General features: G+C 40.7%; 1 protein-coding gene and 1 pseudogene across 2 annotated transcripts in view; one reads left to right on the top strand and one right to left on the bottom strand.

Moving 5' to 3' along the window:
• Positions 1–663: 663 nt before the first annotated feature.
• The window catches only part of LOC127673655 (zinc finger protein 431-like), an 826,992-nt gene continuing 805,164 nt past the window's right edge, over positions 664–22,491 (bottom strand). Inside the window, exons 3-5 of one of the 2 annotated variants that reach the window (XM_052169429.1) lie at positions 7,031–7,157; positions 6,710–6,773; positions 664–5,388 (exon numbers count right to left, since the gene is read on the bottom strand). In XM_052169429.1, the coding sequence (XP_052025389.1) occupies positions 3,780–5,388; positions 6,710–6,773; positions 7,031–7,157 (1,800 nt within the window). In that variant the 3' untranslated portion in view covers positions 664–3,779. The remainder of the gene's footprint in view (positions 5,389–6,709; positions 6,774–7,030; positions 7,158–22,491) is intronic. The other variant, XM_052169430.1, reaches the window with a different exon arrangement.
• Positions 13,438–14,565, top strand: LOC127673666 (dystrophia myotonica WD repeat-containing protein-like; annotated as a pseudogene).

The following is a 22,491-nucleotide window of genomic DNA, read 5'->3' as shown; positions in this document are numbered from 1 at the left end:
CAGAGCTGATCCTGGACCACAGAGCTACATACCCAAATGCAATCACAAGAGAGCTGCTCTCACAGGAGTACCTACATACCTGTGTACACAGAGAGTACCAGTCTCCCAGGAGAACAGGTACAGAGGCTTGCAGGACAGAAAAGCCACAATCAAAGACAGCACCACTAGCTAACACCAGAGATAACCAGATAGCAAAAGGCAAATGCAAGAACATTAACAAGAGAAATCAAAGCAACATCTGAAACAAGTCCTCCCAGAACAGCAAGCCTGGATATCCCAATACACTGGAAAAGCAAGATCTGGATTTAAAATCACATCTCATGATGCTGATAGAGGACTTCAAGAAGAACATAAATAACTCCCTGAAAGAAATACAAGAGAACATAGGTCAACAGGTAGAAGTCCGTAAAGAGGAAACACAAAAATCCCTTAAAGAAATACAGGATAACATGGGTCAACAGGTAGATGCACTTAAAGAGGTAACACTAAATTCCCATTAGCCATGCGGTGGTACCTGTAATCCCAGCATTCTGGGAGGCAGACACAGATGGATTTCTGAGTTCTGAAAAATAGATTTCCCTTTGTAGGACTGGATTTCCCTCACCAACACACTGAGGGGAACTCTCAATTCTGAACATTTATGATCCAAATGCAAAGGCACCCACATTTGTAAAAGAAACTTTACTAAAGTTCAAAGTACACATTGCACCTCAAACAATAATTGTGAGTGACTTCCACACTCTGCTGTCAAAAATGGAAAAATCAGGGAAACACAAACTAAACAGAGACACAGTAAAACCAAGAGAAGTTTTGGACCAAATGGATTTAATAGATATCAATATTACATTTCATCCTAAATCAAAAGAATATACCTTCTTCTCAGCACCTCATGGTACCTTCTCTAAAACTGATCATATAATTGGTTTTGAATTTATGTCAGCTTCCAGAGGCACAACTGTCTTTTCTAACAAGATAAGGGATTCAATGTTGGGAATAAGACCAAAACTCATAAATAAAACCTTTATCTCATAATTATCAATTGTAACAGGTAGAGGCCAAGGGATTCTGGGAGAACTTGACAGTGTGGCCATCTCTGATTTATTAAATACAGACCTCAACCATTTGTGCCAATGTTTGAGATTTAACAATAGGGAGAAAGTAAAAGTTTAAATGATTTAATTATTATCTCAAAAATTATTTTAAAAAGATTAACTAGGCTTTATGGTTGAAAATATACCCATGTTTCAGACATATGTTCTAAAGCAAGCTAAGTATGACTCACACCTTTCATCTCTGGATGTGGATCTTAACATTGGAATAGTACTATTAAGCATCGCCACAACAATTGTCAAGATCTTCTGTGTTGGTTGAACTCAGGAGTCTTGTCAGGGTTTGTATTCTTTCAAAAAAACATCCTGACCAAAAAGCAAGATGGGAAGGAAAGGATTTCTTCACCTTACACTTAAACATTGCTGTTCATCAGCAAAGGAATTCAGGACTAGAACTCACTCAGAGTAGCAACCTGGATGCAGGAGCTAATGCAGGAACCATGAAGGAATGTTGCTTACTTGATTGCTTCCCTTACCATGATCAGCTTGTGTTCTGATAGAACCCAGGACTACCAGCCCAGGGATGGCACCACCCAAAATGTGCCATCCCACCCTTGACCACTAATGGAGAAAATGACTTACAGCTGGATCTCAGAGCCATTTCCACTAGGGAGGGTCCTTTCTGTGTGATAACTCCAGTTTGTGCCCAACCTGACATACAAACTAGCTAGTAAATCATGAAATTACAGATAATAAGTTTTTATAAGTTAATTTCCTTAGAAACTATTATCAAAGTAAGAAACCTCTCTCTTTCATCCCACTCCTTTTCTTTGCTTTGATTATACCAGCTTCAAAGTTAATAAGTGGACTCATACTTTCTGAAGTTCCTCTGCATATATATTTTCCCTGAGAAAGTCTAAGACAAAGGAGGACATTCATTCAATTGAGGACAGTCATTCAATTGTCTCAGCTAGAAGGGTCTGCATGACTCTCTTCAGGCAATGGCTACCAGAGGCAGGATTAGGTATACAAAGAAATTATACAGTAAATGGCAAGTCTAAGTTACAAAAGAAATTCTTCTAAAGACAATCAAATAACAATACCACTTAAGAAAAATAAAATTCTTAACTCTCTAGAGTAATTGGAGAATAGACAAAACAGGTGATCAGAGCAGTGATGCACTAAAAAATGGGAAAAAAAGGTGTGGGGGAGGTTACCACCCTTGACTTGTGAGAATGATAGATATAGTTGAAACAATGCATAGCCATTGTGACTTTTAAAAAGAGCAGAACATTCCCTGGTAGGGAAAATGGCATCAATAAGATCATGTATGATTTTGTCACTATGTGCAATATTAGCTGCTGAATTCTGTAGCCTGAAACACATAGTTATAGCCAATAACCACTGATTCAAATTTCTTAACTGATTCAACTAGATTAACAAAGTTGGGCTCAGCATATTCTCCCCAAGGTGTATACCTATCAATGCATGAGTAAATAAATGCTGGCGATCATAAAATCACTCTTTTTGACACATTGTGACCTTCTTCAGGATGGAGACCTCTGCTGGTGACTCCCTTAAACTTAATCTGTGAGGTACCTATGGTCTGCATTCTTTCAACTTCCAGTGCACACAGGAAACTCTTCTTCCTGTTCTAGCCTGAAGGCAGAAGCCATGAACAACAAGTATATTTGTTTCTGATTTCAACAACAGGCAGATCATTACATGGCTGAAATGAATAATTTTGAAACTTCCTTGTGATACAGCCTTTCAACTCCAGATGTAGGAAGTGCAATGACATGGGAAGCAAGGTTATTGCCTTAGGATGCAAGAGACTGGGATCAAGGTGACAAAATTCCTTCTTTCAAAAACATTTTTCAAAAAGACTGATGATGCAACTTTTCTAAAATTAATATAAATTTTTGGCATCTTTAAAAGTCAGCGGAATATGGTAAGGATGTGCTTTCATTTTATACCAGTTGTGGGGATGCAGGTCTGCTTTTTGAGTGTCCTCAGTGGCTCACCATGATTTGCCACGTACTCTACCAGAAGCATGGTTTTGCTAGCCACTGATAATTACTGCAATTCTGTGATGTTTTGAATTTGGAGAACTTTTCAGATGGTACTTATATACACAGGCTCTGAGAGGTCAGGTTGGGACTTGATGGTCCTGTATGGACGAACTTTCTTTGTGGTTTGTTAGTAGCTGTGGTCAAAGCAAGAAATTGGCTTTCAGGATGTCCTTCTCCTCTATCGTGGTTTCTATCCTATCTTGTTGTAGGCAATGAATCTACGGGTAGGAGATGAGGATAAAGGATGGAAAAAGAAAAAAAACAAGAACAAAAAACAAACAAACAAAACACAAAGGAGCAATGGCCAGATACACTTGTTAAAATTAAAAGAAGAGCCAGCCTAGTACAGATTTTGCACGTGAAGTTTGCCTTGTCCTGAAAATCCTTTGCCCCATTGTTTACAGTCATAGGGTTTCTCTCCAGATTGTGATCTTTTATGCCTCTGAAGTAGGCCATGTTCTGCAATAGATTTGCCACACTGGATACATTAACAGGCTTTCTCTCCAGTATGTGTTCATTTATGCATTTGAACACTGCCATAGTGTGCAAAGGCTTTGCCACATTGGTTGCATCCATAGGGTTTCTCTCCAGTAGGTGTTCTTTTATGAATTTGAAGACTGCCATAGAATGCTAAGGCTTTGCCACATTGGTAACACTTTTAGGGTCTCTCTCCCATATGTCTTATTTTATGCAGTTGAAGATTGCCTTGTGATGGAAATGCTTTGCTACATTGGTTACATTCATAGGGTTTCTCTCCAGTATGTCTTCTTATATGCACTTGAAGATTGCCTCGTTGTGAAAATGCTTTGCCACATTGGTTACATTCATAGGGTTTCTCTCCAGTATGTGTTATTTTATGCCTTTGAAGATGGGTGTGTTGTGCAAATGCTTTGCCACATTGGTTACATTCATAGGGTTTCTCTCCGGTATGTGTTCTTTTATGACTTTGAAGCTGGGTGTGTCGTGCAAATGCTTTGCCACATTGGTTACATTCATAGGGTTTCTCTCCAGTATGTGTTCTTTTATGACTTTGAAGCTGGGTGTGTCGTGCAAAGGCTTTGCCACATTGGTTACATTCAAAGGGTTTCTCTCCAGTATGTGTTGTTTTATGCCTTTGAAGATAGCTGTGTAGTGCAAAGGCTTTGCCACATTGATTACATTCATAAGGTTTCTCTCCAGAATGTGTCCTTTTATGCATGTGAAGACTGCCATAGCGTGCAAAGGCTTTGCCACACAGGGTACAACCATACGGTTTCTCTCCAGTATGTATCCTTTTATGCTTTTGAAGATCGCCTTGTTGTGCAAAGGCTTTGGTGCATTGGTTACATTCATAGGGTTTCTCTCTAGAATGTGTTCTTATATGCCTTTGGAGATAGCTCTTTTGTGTAAAGGCTTTGCCACACTGGGTACATTCATAGGGTCTCTCTTGTATATGTGTTCTTTTATGCACTTGAAGACTGCGTTGTGATAAAAATGCTTTGCTACATTGGTTACATTCATAGCGCCTCTCTCCGGTATGTGCTCTTGTATGTCTGTGAAGAAGGTAGTGTTCTGCAAAGGATTTGCCACACTGGTTACATTCATAGGGTTTCTCTCCGGTATGTATTCTCTCATGACTTCGAAGATGGCTGTTTTGTGCAAAGGCTTTGCCACATTGCTTACACTCAAATGGTTTCTCTCCAGAATGTGTTCTTTTATGCTTCTGAAGATCGCCTTGTTGTGCAAAGGCTTTGCCACATTGGTTACATTCATAGGGTTTCTCTCCAGAATGTGTTCTTTTATGAATTTTAAGATGGCTATGACGTGCAAAGGCTTTGCCACACTGGGTACATTCATAGGGTTTCTCTCCAGTATGTGTTCTTTTATGCCTTTGAAGATCGCTTTTGTGTGCAAAGGGTTTGACACACTGGTTACATTCATAGGGTTTCTCTCCAGAATGTGTTCTTTTATGTATTTGAAGATGACTGTGTTGTGCAAATGCTTTGCCACAATGGTTACATTCATAGGGTTTCTCTCCAGTATCTTTCCATTTATCCCTTTGAAGATGACTTTGACAATAATAAACTTTACCTCTTTGGTTACAATCACAGAGTTTTTCTGCAGTGTGTGTTCTTCTATATATTTGAAGGCTAGTATAATACACAATGGATACAGTATATATCCTTTTATGTAATGGAAGGTAATTGTTTCTTGCAAAGGCTCCGTCATATTGCATACATTCATAAAGTTTCTCTCTAGTATGAATTGGTTTATCCCTTTGAAGATGCCTGTAATACAAATAGGATACAATGCACTGGATATAGTGAGAGTGTTTCTCTATAGTATGACTACTTTCAAGCCTGTGTATGTTACTGGCATATATGAAAGGTTTACCGAATTCATACTACTAATGAATCATTTATCTGTATGAACTTATTGAACAACTTTTTTTCATTCTAAAGAGGAATCACATATAATAGGGTTCTATCATTATGTTTAAATCCGTGGTAGTTTGCTTCATTGTTAGTATTATTTATATAACTATAAAGATACCACTGACAGTAAGAGCATTTACTACATACCTAAAAATTATACCATCCTTTTCCTGTATGAGGTTTTTCACATATGTGAGAAAATGTACAGGCATTCACAGCATTACCTCAATAACTGCATACATAAATTTCGAATAATGTGAGCCATACAACACTGGTGAAATTAAACAGGACAATCATAAATTTTCTACATTACTAATACTCATAGGGATATTGTGCAATCTAAGTTTGTTGATGTATTTGCAAGGAAAGTGTGAAATCAATGAATTGAAAATGTTCATAACTTTCAACAAATTTACTGTAAGTGGAAAACTTTACAGATCTTATAATTATCCTACGAGAGCAACAGAGGTTAGGTCAATATCACTTAGGTGTAGAAAATCATATACTTTATGTTCAAAAGATAGAGACATAGAAACATAGATAGATAGATAGATAGATAGATAGACAGATAGATAGAGAGATAGATAGATAGACAAAGATATACATGTCCTATATAACACCTATGAACGGATCAATAACAAAGAAAGGATATATACATTGTATTCACACATTTTTAATTTTTGTTCCTCATAGACATGTGGTATTTGGATTAAGTTTTCACTCCAACAACATTTTAAACATTCATAAACTTCCATTCTCAATAATCTTAGCAACCTTCCTAAAAGTATATAAGTAACATCAGTATACTACAGACGTGCATATCAGAAAGTTTTGGATATAAACTGATTACACATGCACTGTGTACACTTTCCCTATCTGAATGGTATGAGAACAAACAGACTGGCAGTTCTGCAGTGTAGTTTGAATGGGCCTGAAATTGAAATGGTACTATCTGTTAAGGCATTGTTTACATGTTTTCTTTCTTAAAGAATGGCTTGCAAACACAAATCCAATACCTGAGACTGAGGTATCACATTTGTATGAATTTAATAATCAGCATCCTTAAAGATGTGCTCATTTACGTGCTTGATTTTTAACGAAAGTTTCAAGAACACATTAAGATTTCATCAGAGGCATATTCAGAGGTATGTATCAGCATGCACAAGAAAATTACCTTTTCTGTCTTACAGAATCTTCACAATATTCTTCAATATCATTGTGATCTTCCCAGTTATAACCTAGAATATAGGACAAGAAAATGTATGATATAGTACTGGAATTTAGGCAAAATTTAAAAAACTTTAAATTCTTTAGTGATCCTTAGACAGGCCTGATTTATTTCACCTTATTTGTCCTCCTTCTCAAATGAAATTATAGAAGTACATCAATAAAAACAACGAAAACAATAAAAACCACAAAAACAAACAAACATGAACAAGCACAATGACAAAAAAACAGTTGCCCCTCATTTTAAAAACTACATTCACAGTCTTACCTATTGCAGTGAGGTTCCTATAGGTGTCCAGCATCACATCTTTGTAGAGACTCTTCTGCGAAGCATCCAACAAAGCCCATTCTTCCCGTGTAAACTTCACCAGTACATCATCATATGTCACTGCATTCTAAAATATCCCATATATATGGACAAAGGAAAGCATGATAATGAACTATTAGACAGGTATATTTCATTGAAAATATTTTCAAACAATTTTGGTCCTGCGCTGACTTGTTTCCTGACACAGAAGTTATAATGTAACCATGACTGCCAAGTCATTTCTCAAGGAAACTGAATAATGAGGTTCTCATCTGTCCTTTCTTCACTCTTATGATTGGATACACCCTTGGAAGACTAAAGACATAAAGAGACAAGCAAACAGATCAAGCATAGCAAGCACACATGAGAGACACTGTATGAATAATTATTTACTACAAAAGCAATGAGCAAGATGGTTGGACTGGTTAATGCATTTAATCACTGAGGACGGAGGCAAAAATATCACATTGTGTTTGATACCAGCCTGGTCTATGCACTGAGTTGGAGGACATCCAGAGTTGTATAGTATGACCCAGTATCCCTTGCAAAACTCAAACCACAAGGAAGGAAACCAATCAGAATATTACTTCGGTTCTTAAAATTAATTACACATTCATCCCAGTTGTATATTCATCTTCCAGGACAGACATCTTCCAGGTCAACAAACAGTTGGAGAAAGCAGAGAGAAAGAGAAAGGAATTGGAGGGGCAGTTTATTCAAAAATCTCCTTCTGAGTAACTAAAAGCTGACTCTTCAAAGCAGGCAAGTGTCCCAGAATGGGAAACACTATTATAGCTAATTATGAGGCTTTATTCCTTTGAAAAGGTGCTTAGGCTTCTGACTCACACTGGCCAGGAGAGCAAACACCTGTGATACCAATAACTTTCCAGAGAGGGCCAGAGTTCAGGATTTTTGAAGCATCACTGGATTTTAACTCAAGCTAAAGAGATGGGAAAAATATTCCAATGAAGTAGACCTAAAATGGAAGCTGGTGTAGCTATTTTACTATTTCACAAAATGGACGCAATCAAAGTATACAAATGGGCTACTGATATCATAGTGTATGTAAGTGAACTGTAAAATACATAAACTACCACAAGAAAACTCTTATAGCTCCTAGGCACTTCCAGGATAGTGGCTGAATCCTAAAGCAATTGAAACAAAATCAGGAACCCCCTATATACCTCTTATGTAAAAAGGAATGATCAACTGGAAAGATTTTAGGGACTCAACAGCCTGCACATTGCTCCACTGTGTAAATGAAACCCATTTTTTATATCCATACCTCTGATGAAGGACATCTCCGTTCTTTCCAGCTTCTCACTATTATAAATACAGCTGCTATGATCATAGTGGAGCATGTGTCCTTGTTACATGTTGGAGAATCTTTTGGCTCTATGCCAGGAGTGGTATACCTATAGTGGTACAGGTATACAGAGCTGTATTGCTGTGCTAAGCCACCTGGCATAACTTGACTTTGACTAAGGTGAAGTTCATTGTTTCTGCAGGTGTACAAATTCCTGAATTAAGCAGGTGACCCGCCCAGCTGCCTGAGCAGTGGAGCCAACACCCAGAGAACAGCCTGACATGTTCCTGGGAACACACCCTTTCCCTGGTTTTGGGGAAGGGACTTGCCCCGCCTATATAATATGGAGACCACCCTTAATCTTAGTCTTGAACTGGAAATCTTATCTTCACTCCAAGTTTTTCTCCCTTCATCCTGTTCCTATCCCCATCTTTCTTCCAGGTGGCCAAGTAAACAGTTCAAAATTAGCCAGTGGCAGTTACAGATTTATAAATAAAACTGCTATAAACATGGTGGAGCATGTGTCCTAGTTACATGTTGGAGAATCATTTGGCTATATGGCCATGAGTGGTATAGCTGAGTCCTCAAGTATCTGCTATCACCTGAGTTTTGGTTCTTAGCCATTTTGCCATGAACATACAAGAAGCCAACAGAACTCCAAATAGATTGGATCAGAAAAGAATGTAATGATCAAATCATTATATAATGATATATAATGATCATATAATGATAAAAACAAAATGCACAAAAGAAAGAATATTAAAAGCAGTAAGGAAAAAGATCAAGTAGCATAAAGGCAGACCTATCAGAATTACGCCAGACTTCTCAGCAGAGACTATAAAAGCCAGAAGATACTGGGCAGATGGAAGCACAAATGCCAGCCCGGGCTACTACTATACCAGGCACAACTCTCAATTACTATAGGCCGAGAACAAAGTCGAGTATCCTAGGATTCTAACTGCTAACAAGGCTGGTTGGACTACTGCTGATTTGTGAATGTTATAGAGTCAGTCTTCAGTCGTCTGAAGTCTACTTGGTGTGGATTACCATCTAATAAGAACTGATAAACCCTTTACATCATCAATTTTAGTCTTTTACATAACAGCTTATTATCATATTTCTACCCACACGACATGAAATTTAAAAACTGCAAAAAAATTAACTTCAGATGGATGTCACACACCTAAATGCTAAAGCATCCCTGTTGACAACAGCAAAGAAATCTGGCCTCTATGATTTGCCATCTTGACAGGCATGTTTCAGTACAGAAGCTTCTGCTACAAATGCTTTGTGCAGTTCTATTCCTACAGATAAGATACTCACATGCCACAGTGTGTCCTGGGAATGACTATTACCACAAGGGACATCAGAGTTGGCTGTAACTAGAGGATGGTTTGCACCCACTCCTTGAAATGGAGGACAATTTTTGCTCCCTCCCCCAACCCCTCTCCTCCTCATTGAGGACACTAAACATATGCTCACTATTTTGCAGTTTCAGAGCTTGCTTGAGCTCCTCTGACACAACCCAGCAGTAGCATACAGCACACAACAAATGAAGTATTTAAGACTGCTCAGCTACCAGGAACCGAGAGCATGGCAGCTGGAAGAACCCTCCTATTTTGATCAGCAAGTTTGCCTGGAGGCACAGATTAGCAAGTGACTCTTTAATGACATGAATTCCTCCCTCAGGGTTAGAGTGTGTTAAAGCAACAAAGCATACTAGTTCTTGGGCAAAGTTTCCAGACTAGGGCCAACCCTTTTCCACATCTTAAGAGATTTGTATTGAAAGGATAGAAAATACAGCCTAAGTCTCTAATGACCCGAAGAAATCAAAAGTTTAAAATGCTATCTTGCTCCAAAGAAGCTCTAATGCCAGTCTTCTTTTTTTTTTTCAAAATATATTTTTTATTTACATTTCAAATGATTTCCCCCTTTCTGGCCCCCCACTCCCTGAAAGTCCACACAAGCTCCCTTCCCTTCCCGTTAGCCCACCCACTCCTTCCCACTTCCCTGTTCTGGTTTTGCCCTATACTGCTACACTGAGTCTTTCCAGAACAAGGAGCCGCTCCTCATTCTTCTTGTACCTCATTTGATGTGTGGATTATATTTTGGGTATTCCAGTTTTCTAGGTAAATATCCACTTATTAGTGAGTGCATACCATAATTGATCTTTTGATACTGGGTTACCTCACTTAGTATGATGGTCTCCAGCTCCATCCATTTGCCTAAGAATTTCATGAATTCATTGTTTCTAAATGGCTGAATAGTACTCCATTGTGTATATATACCACATTTTTTGCATCCATTCTTCTGTTGAGGGATACCTGGGTTCTTTCCACCTTCTGGCAATTACAAAAAGGGCTGCTAGGAATATAGTGGAGCATGTATCCTTATTACACGCTGGGGAATCCTCTGGGTATATGCCCAGGAGTGGTATAGCAGGATCTTCTGGAAGTGAGGTGCCCAGTTTTCTGAGGAACTGCCAGACTGATTTCCAGAGTGGTTGTACCAATTTGCAACCCCACCAGCAGTGGAGGAGTGTTCCTCTTTCTCCACATCCTCGCCAACACCTGCTGCGTCCTGAATTTTTAATCTTAGCCATTCTGACTGGTGTAAGGTGAAATCTCAGGGTTGTTTTGATTTGCATTTCCCTAATGACTAATGAAGTTGAGCATTTTTTAAGATGCTTCTCCGCCATCTGAAGTTCTTCAGGTGAAAATTCTTTCTTTAACCCTGTACCCCATTTTTAATAGGGTTATTTGGTTTTCTGGGGTCTAACTTCTTGAATTCTTTGTATATACTGTATATTAGCCCTCTATCTGATGTAGGTTGGTGAAGATCTTTTCCCAATAGAGTTAGAAAGATCAATTTCTTTGACAAAATAATACTTGATCTTTGACAAAAGTGCTAAAACCATCCAGTGGGGGGAAAAACAGCCTTTTCAACAAATGGGGCTTGGTCAACTGGCAGTCAACATGTAGAAGGAAGTAAATTGATCTATTCTTATCTCCCTGTGTGGATCAAGGACCTCCATATAAAACCAGATGCACTAAATCTAATGGAAGAGAAACTATATCCTCTATACCACTCCTGGGCATATACCCAGAGGATTCCCCACCATGTAATAAGGATACATGCTCTACTATCTTCATAGCAGCCCTATTTATTTTATAATTGCCAGATGCTGGAAAGAACCCAGGTATCCCTCAACAGAAGAGTGGATGCAAAAAATGTGGTATATCTACACAATGGAGTACTATTCAGCCATTAGAAACAATGAATTCATGAAATTCTTAGGCAAATGGATGGAGCTAGAGAACATCATACTAAGTGAAGTAACCCAGACTTAAAAGGTGAATCATGGTATGCACTCACTAATAAGTGGATATTAACCTAGAAAACTGGAATACCCAAAACATAATCCACACATCAAATGAGGTACAAGAAGAAAGGAGGAGTGGCCCCTTGTTCTGGAAAGACTCAGTGAAGCAGTATTCAGCAAAACCAGAACGGGGAAGTGGGAAGGGGTGGGTGGGAGGACAGGGGGAGAGAAGGGGGCTTACGGGACTTTCGGGGAGTGGGGGGCTAGAAAAGGGGAAATCATTTGAAATGTAAATAAAAAATTACCTCAAATAATAAAAATAAAAAAAAAAGAAAAAAATTACTACGGGCTTGAGAGATGGCTCAGCAGTTAAGAGTACTGACTGCTCTTCCAGACGTCCTGAGTTCAATTCCCAGTAACCAAACGGTGACTCACAACCATCTGTAAGGGGATCTGATACACTCTTCTGGTGTGTCTGAAGACAGCTACAGTGTAGTCACATATATAAAATAAATAAGCAATAATAATAATGATACATTTTAATAGAATTACTTGAAAATAATTTATGAATGCAGTAATATTTCAATTTGAACCATCAAACTATCACCGAATTATAATGGAACAGAATTGAAGGTACAAGTTACCATAGCAATGATTTTACAGCCCATGCAAGGTTTTTGCAGTCCATGCTTATCAACATGTTTATAATTTCACATTTACCAATAGGAAGTTTCCTGTTAGCCAGTATTATAGATGGGGCACATAGGAACTTGGTCAAGTTTGTGTTTACTATTGTCCAAAGTATCAGGAGTCTAATATTGTGGTTCTTGTGATATGGGGGATAAGAGGCACACATTAATACCAACAGACTTCCCAAATTAATGAATACAGAAAAAATGTCTGAAATTGTAAATGTTATATTATGAAATGATCATAAATTATCAAGAACTAGATTGCAATAAAATTCAAGAAATCGAATGGTTATACTGTGAATTGATGATATACCCAGCAGTTATTCCAAGTTGATAAAATTTGTAGAAATGACTTGTTCAAATATGTTTAGACATATAGAATCACAGAGAAGATTGAGCAAAAAATTAGAGACAACTTTACATCTTGAGATTTAATAAATTTCATTATAATTCATATTGTGGCTACATATGTGTGCCACACTTTTAATTACTGCTTTTTTTGTTTTTTTTTTCTTTGTAAAGGGATAAAAAATCTTTTAATAATTCTTTGTTTGAAGCTCGTAATGTAATGTATTATTCTAATACAATCTTCATGAAAATATGCATAAAACTTATGGAAGTAGGATTTCCTCACAAACAATTGCAGAATTAATTAACTGTAAGCACGATAATTCACAGAAACCTTAAGTATTTCAGAATCAAATTGTTTTTCTCCATTTACCTTGATGATGTCTATGAGCTTGCTGTATAATGCTTTGGTTTTGTTTAGGAATATGCCCTGTATCCCTGATCTCTCCAATACTCTTTAAAAATAAAGGGATGCTGGATTTTGTCAAAGGCTTCTTTCACAAAGGTTTTGTGCAGAGGAATATCCACAGTTAAGATATTCAGATGCCAACACTGCCTCCTGGGAATGGCTAGCACCACAAGGACTTCAGTCAGATGCACCCAGATGTTGGTTTGCACCCAGCCCTTGAAATGACTCCCATTTCAGCTCCCTCCTGCTCCTTGTCATTGAGGACACTAAACACATGCTCACCTTTCATTCTCACCTGATGGCTGACACCTAGCCTGCCTCAGCCAGGATGGCTGCCTGCATGTCTACTACTTTGACAGCATGCTTCTGTGTGGGCTCATCAAGAGCTAATTTGGGGGCCTGCTGTGCCTGGGCTGGAGCCCTGATGGCTGCTATGTGGTGACTGGAGGGGAAGATGACTTGGTCACTGTGTGGTCCTTCACGGAGGGTCATGTGGTAGTTCCAGACCATGGACACAAGTCATGATTCAACTCGGTAACCTTTCATCCCTGCACCACCTGCTCAGAGGAGGCAGCATCAGTCAGGGGTGATGGAGATCCTAGTGGTAAAGAGGAGGAGCCTGAGATCACTAGGTCAGACATAGGAACCCCAGTGTCCCCACTGCCCAAGGCTGGCTCCATCATACACTGCTTTTGGCTCAGCTGGCCATAACACACAGTTCTGAGTGTGGACCTCACAGAAGATGTGTCCTTCCCTCATCTGTCTCTGGCCCATACCCCCACCCTTCCAGGCACACCTCTGCCACCCCACCAACTTCTCGTAGTTCTCTGGCTGGAGAGACAGATACAGGCTCATGGCACTACTCTCTGTTCACGTTCCAACAGCCTCTACACCAGCTGCTGGGGGCAAGGCTGGTGGGCCTAGTGTAGCAATGGAGCCTAGCATACCATTCAGCATTGGCCACTTTGTCACACTGACCCTGTGGAGGCAGTTGGACCAGGTGACTGAGAAGGAAGACAAGCACTACCACAGCCTTGGGGACATCAGCCTCGGTGGCAGTGGGGGCAATAGCAGTAAAGACAAGCTAATGGGGCCTGCCTACTGCAGCCAATTAGACCAAGTCAAGGTGCTGGTAAGCACTGTGCCCTCAAATCTATGAAGTCTCACTGCTGGAGCCTCTCCTGTGTAAGATGCTCTCTCAGGAACACAAGACCATGTTACTGTTCCTGTAGGATTGTATCACCACTGCCTGACAAGAGGGCCTCATCTACACCTTGGCATGACCAGGCAAGGCAGTGACAAATGAGGAGACTGAGGCCCAGGCAGGGGAAGCAAGTTGGTCCAGGTCACCCAACAAGTCAAGTGGTAGAAGGCATCTCCTCAAAAACAGGCAGCTCACCTAATTGCACTGTGATGTGAAATATGGATGTCCCATGTCCCCAATATCCTAGCCATAACCCTCCCTGCTGACCTCAAGGATCATTGTATTAACAAGACTAATCATGATAGAAGAATTTCTCCAAGCTTCCACCCTGCACAATAGTGGGGGGTCCCCTAGGCTGGTCCATCCTCAGGGATGTCCTGGCCTGTGTGGCCTTGGCCCTGTCCTCCACCAAATGCGAAGTACAATGACCTGTTCTCTGAAACATCAGTGTTAAACACATCCCTGCGCCAGCATGTGACTGTTCAGACTTGGCCCACAACAGCCCAGGGTCACAGTACCCTAGATGAGAGGGCAGGGCGGGGACATCCCCACCAGCCCAAACCCCACCCCATGCTGCTCTGTGCTTTTCAAAGTGTTAAATTATGGAAGCCTCCGGGGCCCTCTTTGTCCCACTGGACATCCATCTTATTTAAAGACCTTGTTTCCAAAAATAGAAAAAAGAAGAAAGAAAAACAGAAGTGATAAAATGGCTGAGTGTACACAGCAAGTGGACATATTACTTCATCTGTTGTGCTCTCTGAGCCCTGTGGGCCAAGCCAAACTGCACTGAGCAACCTGCCATTCCAGGGACATACCCATTTTCCTTTCACCTTTCTGCCCACCAAAAAAAAGGAAGTCAGATGATTTCAGTGCAGCATTACACCAGATTTTGAATTGAGAGTCAATACCAACATACCTCATTCTATACCTTGAAACATAAATCAAAGAAAAACTCAACAAAGAAAGAGCACATCAGATCTATTTGTTATGCACATGGAATCAAAATAATAAAATACTCACAAACTGATTCCTGGAACACATCTAAATCACCATGCATCATGATCAACTAGGAATCATCTCAGGAATACAGGGATGGTTTAATATAAGAAAAACTATCAATTTAATATACCATATAAATAATTTTTAAAGACAAATCATAGGATCGTCTCCCTAGAATTTTAAAAAGCCTTTGACAATATACAAAACCCCTTCATATTAAAAGTATTAGAGCAAATATACACCAATTCAATTGCCAACATCTAACAAAATGGAGAGATATTGAAAGCAATTCCACCAATTTCAGAAACAAGACAAGGTTGCCCACCCTCTACTCACTGCCAATCTATTGGTACAGTGAATGAAGTTCTAGCCACAGCAGTAAGACAACTAAAGATCAAGGGGATGCAAATTGGAAAAGAAGTCAAAGTATCTGTATTTGTGGATACAAGGTAGTACACATAAGCTCCCTCAAAAATTCTAGCAGAGAACTCTTGTAGCTCAGGCTGCAAGATGAGTATGTGATAGATGAGACCTCATTAAACTGTGAACAGAACAAAACGGCAACATACAGATTGGGAACAAGATGTCCACTGGCCTGACATGGGATAGAGGGCTAATCCCCAAATCATATGGAGAAATCAAGAACTTAGACTACAAAAAACTGACTTAAAAGCTGGGGTCCAGAGATAATAGAGAATTCTCAACAGAGGCATCTGGAATGCCCAAGAAGAACTTAAAGAAATGTATTCCGTCACCACTGATTAGGGAAATGTAAATGAAAACATCCCTGAGAGTCCATGTTTTACTCCAATCAGAATGGCTAAAGTCAAAAAATCAGTGGACAGCACACGCTGACAAGGATGGGAAGTGAAGGGTACACTTCTCCATACCTGGTGGTGTTGCAAACTGTTATAAACATCTGAAAATCAATCAGGAGGATGGTCTAGAAAATTGGAATTAGTTCTATCTGTAGACCCAACTATACTGTTCCTGGGCATCTATCCCGTATATGCTCCACATTTTCACGAGGACACCTGCTCCACTATGTTCATAGCAGCCTTATTAGTAATAACCAAAAATTGGAAGCAAACAAATTGTCCTTTAACGTAAGAACAGATTCACACAGCAGAATACTATTCAGCTGTTGAAAACAAAGACATCATGAACTTTGCAGGCAAAAGAATGGACTTAGAAAATATTATTCTGAGTAAGGTAACAGAGACCCAAAAGACATATATGGTATGCACTCACTGATAAGTAGATATTAGCCAAAAAGTACACAACACCCATGATACACCCCACAGAACACAAGAAGTTAAACAAGAAGGATGTTCTAAGATTCAATACCACCTAGAAGGAGGAACAAAACAGACATGGAATGCACAAGGACTGAGTTCTGTGGGACAGGATAGAGGAAAAGGAAAAAGGGAAAAGATCAGGTATGGGAGAGACAGGAGAGAAGCCCAGAGTGCAAACAGTATGATTGGAAATAAGCAGCTGCTGGGTGGGGGATGGGGAACATATAGAAAATCCCAGAGACCCAGCATGAGGGAGACTCTCAGGATCCAATGTGGGTAACATTAGCCAAATGTTTAAGAGAGGGAATATGGAACCTGAAGAGACAACTTCCAGTACATAGAAAGGGCGCCAGTGGAGGTCCTCACATTCAACATTTTCCACTCAAAATTGTTCCTCTCTAAAACTAATGAGGTGACAAAATTGGAGCAGAATATGAACAAAAACCTGATGAGGGACCAGCACAACTTGGGATCCATGCCCTGGGTGGTCACCAGGCCCTGACAATATTAGTGCTGCTATGTTATGCCTGCAGACAGCAGCTTAGCATGAGTGTTCTCTGAGAGGCTCACCAGGAGCTGAGTGAGACAGGCTTAGATACTCACAGTCAAGCACTGGATAGGTAGGATTGACATAGTAAAACTGGACATGTTACCAAAAGCGATCTACAGGTTCATTTTAACACCAAAAAGTCAAACACATTTTTTATACACCTTGAAAGAGAAATTCTCCATTATATAGGGATAAAAACCCAGGATACTCAAAGCAATCATAATCAACAAAAGAATGTCAATAGAGTCAGGCAGGGGTGGTGCACACCTCCTTTAATCCCAGCATTTGGGAAGCAGAGGCAGGTGGATTTCTGAGTTTGAGACCAGCCTGGTCATCAGAGTGAGTTCCAGGACAGCCAGGGCTACACAGAGAAACCCTGTCTCAAAAAACAAAACAAAACAAAACAAAACGGAAAAAAACAAAACAAACGAACAAAAATAAAGAACATCAATAGGAATCACCATCTGTGAACTCAAGCTATACTGTAAAGCAATAGTGATCAAAAATGCCTAATAGTGGTACAGAAACAAATATGTGGACCAATGGAATTGACTCAAATACACGGAAGTCAACCCGCATATCTATGTACACTTGATTTTTGATAAAGAAAGAAAATCAAGCAGTGGAAAAATGAGAACATCTTCAACAATGGTACTGGTCTAACTGGATATCTACACGGAGAAAAATAAAAATGGATTCATACTTAGCACCTCCATTATTGGTGGGAGTGGAAACTTGTAGAAGCACCTTGGAAATCAATTGGGCACTTTTTCAGAAAACAGAATAGTTCTACTTCATTGTTAGCATTGCCTAAACTCCACTCCATAACTACCTGGCAACAGCCAGTTATGCTCCTCCCATCAGTTACCTGGCAACAGCCAGTTATGCTCCTCCCATCAGTTACCTGGCAACAGCCAGTTATGCTCCTCCCATCAGTTACCTGGCAACAGCCAGTTATGCTCCTCCCATCAGTTACCTGGCAACAGCCAGTTATGCTCCTCCCATCAGTTACCTGGCAACAGCCAGTTATGCTCCTCCCATCAGTTACCTGGCAACAGCCAGTTATGCTCCTCCCATCAGTTACCTGGCAACAGACAGCTATGCTCCCCCCATCAGTTACCTGGCAACAGCCATAGGCCTGGCCCACTATAAAAGGGTTTGACTGCCCCTCCCCCCTCTCTCCCTTGCTTCTCTCCTGCTCTTGCTCTCCCCTCCCCATTCCCTACCCATCCCCATCTCTCCAGGTGCTCATGACCATGGCAGGCCTCTGCTTCTCTACTCTCTCCCTCTCTCTGCCTTACTACCCTCTTACCTCCCCTGCCCCTGCCCTGAATTAACTCTAGTCTATACTATACCTTCATGTCACTGGTCCCTGAGGGGGAAGGGATGCCTCAGCATGGGACAGCTGGCACGTCCTCTTCTCCCATACCTCACCACGCCCCCATAGATCTTATCCCTTACCTCTTTATCTTTTATAAACACATCATTCAGGACCCAGCTATAGCCCAACCACCAAGCATACACCCAAAAGATGCTCCAACATTCCCCAAAGATATTAGCTGAGCTATGCTCATAGCAGATTTATTCCCAATAGTCAGAAACTGGAACAACCTAGATGTTCCTCAAATAAAGTGTAGATGCTGAAAATGGGGTACACCTAACCAATGGAATACAATTCAACTATTAAAAACAAAGACATTGCCTGGTGTTGGTGGCACACGCCTTTAATCCCAGCACTTTGGGAGGCAGAGGCAGGCAGATTTCTGAGTTCAAGGCCAGCCTGGTCTACAGAGTGAGTTCAAGGACAGCCAGGTCTAGGAAAAACCCAAATCCAAAAAAAAGAAAAAGACATTATTAATTTTGCAGGCAAATGGATGCATCTTGAAATTATCATCCTGAGTGTGGTGACCCAGTCCCAAAAGGATATGCATGATATGTATTCACTGATAAGTAACTTTTAGTCTCATAATAGAGGATACATGTTATACACCAGACACAAAGAAGCTAAAGAAGACTTAATACACAAGCCAGGATGCTTAAATCTCACTTACTATGCAGAATAAAGTAGTCATAACTGGCAAATGGAGGGAAGGAAGTAGGTGGGAGAGCAGACAACAGGAGAACAACAGAAAGGTTCAGGATCAGGTGTCTAGAGGGAGAGGACAGAGAGCCACAGGGCCATGAGAAGTATGAAAATCTGCAACAAAAGGAAGCAAACATCTAGAAGTAACTTCTGTAATGGAGCATCAAGCCTGGCTTGGCCCTGATGACATGGAGTGACACAGTTTCTGCACCTAGGACAAAGCCCTGGTTTGAGCTTTCAAGAGCATTGAGGGCTGGGCTGGGCGAGGCAAACTGCTCCCTCGCATAATAATTTACATATTTCTCATTCCTTCAAGGAATGTCCTTCACTCCAAGATAATTAAATGCAGCAGGAGTCCAGGAATTAAAGGTGTGGCTGTCTCTGCAAAATGGTAAACACTGGGACCATCAGGACAGCACTTAAGGGAAATAGCTCTGAATACACGAGTGTAAAAATACATAATTTCTAAACTATGGAAAAATAATGATTCAATATGAATTATTTCTTTTGTTTTTTGTTTTTTCTGGACAGGGTTTCTCTGTGTAGCCCTGGTTGTCCTGGAATGCACTCTACAAAGCAGACTGGTCTCAGAAATCTGCCTGCCTCTGCCTCCCAAGTGCCGGGATTAAAGGCGTGCACCACCACCACCACCACCACCACCACCACCACCGGGTTCAATAGGAATTATAGGAGTGTCTGGACAAACCTGAAGGAATAAAGGAACTGCACAGTGAGGAAGTTGTTAGGAAATTAATAATGAAGGAGATAAAGAAAGGTAGGAAGTGGTGATCTAAGCGGATACCACCCAGCTATTTGTTTGTTTGTCTGTTTAGGTGGAGGATCGCAGAGAGTTTTCTGACTTCAAGGTCAACCAAGGACAGAGCAAGGCTACCCCCAGGCCTCGTGGAAACAGTAACTTCAGGGCACGGTCCAGCTAGCCTATCATCTGTGCTTAAGAAAGCCAGATAGATCTTAGAGTGATTTTCCCAAGTTAAGAAAGAATGCATGCCTCCAGTCTCCCAAGAACCAAAGGCTTGGAGTCAGGCGATGCTGATTCATGAGATAAACAGAAGGAAAACCTGGAGTACATCACTAGACTGATAGGCAAAATAAAAAACTGTACCAGTATTCTGCTGGTGATGAACTTCCTAGATAAATATTTAGAACAAAAAGAGAAATCCTTGGAGAATAAACACACACGGGGGGGGGGGGGGCGGAGGAGTGAGAGAGAGAGAAAGACAGAGAGAGAGGAGAGAGAGAGAAGCAAAAAAGAGGAACATGGGAAGAGAGGTCTCTTAAAATAGCAAACAAGCAGAATTACAGACAAATCTCTGCAGAGAAAACAGAAGAGAAGGAGAAGCTGACAAAAATCCGGCAGAACTTGTAAAAACTAGGACTCTCCCTGTTAGGCATCTTCCCAAGATGTTTCTGCACACAAGACACTGTTCCAAGTGCTCTACACAGATGCAGCCTCCAGAGTAAAGTTTTTCAACAACTACCTGACAGGGGACTTCACAAGAGGCAACATCTGGCCACTAGTTTGCACCAGTCAGTGAAAAACCCACCACAACAACTCCCACTGCTCAGCCCCCTGCTCCTTTCCCTCCTTCCCGTTGCAGGCAGTGATCCTGTGCTCACCATCTTGCTTGAACCAGTTTCACAACATCTAGCAGGAGGACTCCAAAAACCACAGTGAACCACTGAAACTTGCTCAGCTGCCAGGTGGAACCACCTCTCCGAACCCGGAAGAACCCGCCTCCTCTTCTGACTGGCAGGTTCACCTGGAGATCCTGAAGGGCCATGAGCCTTGAGTGACATGAGTAACTCCATTAGCAACACAACAGAGAGGTTCCCGCCCAGCCTTCAGGTAGCTGGCTAGATCCTTACTGGAAGTTCAGAGAAATGGATTTCAGTATCACTGGAATCCTACGCATCCATATTCACAACTAGCCCCGTGAGGACCCATTCACTCTACTATTCAGTGTTCAGACTCTTGCTCTGGCCATTGTCAGCCCCGCCCGCGTGCTCACCTGGTCCTGATTGCAGTGATTTCCTGAGCTCCCATCACAGCCCTCACCAGGTACTTCCCCTCTTTCCTCCTGGAATCTGGGTAGATAGCTTGCAGTGTAATCTGTCTGTCCCACAAGAGGAAGGGTGCCAGAATACTACCAATTAAAGAGAGATTTTAGGAAACAGGAGTTTTATTTTTGTGGCTTCATGATGGCCAGGTTCAGGTAAATTACAGCTACTTCTCACCTGGTAGACACGAGACAACCCTGGAAGAAAAGCAGCAAACAGGACAATGTAGAGCACTAATGCTGTTAGCTGGCACATCTTCCTCGGTGGGAAGGCAGAAAAAATAAAAAACTCCACAGAAGTATTAGTGAAGGTTCTGTAGATGAACAGATCTGATCTTACGTTTATGGAGACAGTAAGTGGAATTATTTTTAATTGTTAATATGAGAACTTTCCAAGTTCTTTATGAAGGCACTTAGTGCTATGAACTATAGTTAGTGCTATGCTATCGTTCATGTGACCCTAACAATGTATACTGTGTCACTAAAGTCTACATAAATGTGCCCTTTCTATGGCCCTGTACAGTAGTTCACATGAGTTTGAGTTTTACACACTTTCCATAGTTTGCTAACTGAATGATTATGGAGAACACCCTTTACCCATTTATACAACTGCAAGCAACACCATTAAAATGGTGTCTTTCTTTTTTTTTAAAAGATGTTGGATTTCTTCAATTTGCAACATAAATTCAATATGACTGATACAAAAATCCCTAACAACTTATAACAGAAAAGTTCATTCCAAAGCTATTTGTTGTGTGAGAAAACTCGGAATTCTCAAAAGGATTAGGAAAAAAAAATCACATACACATTAGCACAACAGTGTTAGAGAGCCATTTGGGTGGGAAAGGGAAAGCAGCCTCAGCAGTTTCTGGTCATTGGTGGGTTCCTCTACAAAGCCAAGAAATAGCTTCCTGGCCACTGTCTGGATTTTCTCCCTCTTTTGTGGTGAACATAACCTGAAAAAGCTGCTAGCAGGCATCCCAAGTGAGCTTGTGGGTGAACAGGACTGATTCTAAGAGATTAATTTCTGAAAAGGGTGAGGTCTGAGTTCTTCAGGTATAAAGGTCAGCAGGGGCAAAGGGTCAATTGTGATGAGGTTGGTTTCCTTGATCACCAACCAGCAGGACACCAGA

This window comes from Apodemus sylvaticus, chromosome 23 (assembly GCF_947179515.1).
Source record: "Apodemus sylvaticus chromosome 23, mApoSyl1.1, whole genome shotgun sequence".
Classification (NCBI taxonomy): domain Eukaryota; kingdom Metazoa; phylum Chordata; class Mammalia; order Rodentia; family Muridae; genus Apodemus; species Apodemus sylvaticus.
The sequence above is the reverse complement of the archived record's forward strand: the minus strand, read 5'-3'. Positions and strand labels throughout refer to the sequence as shown.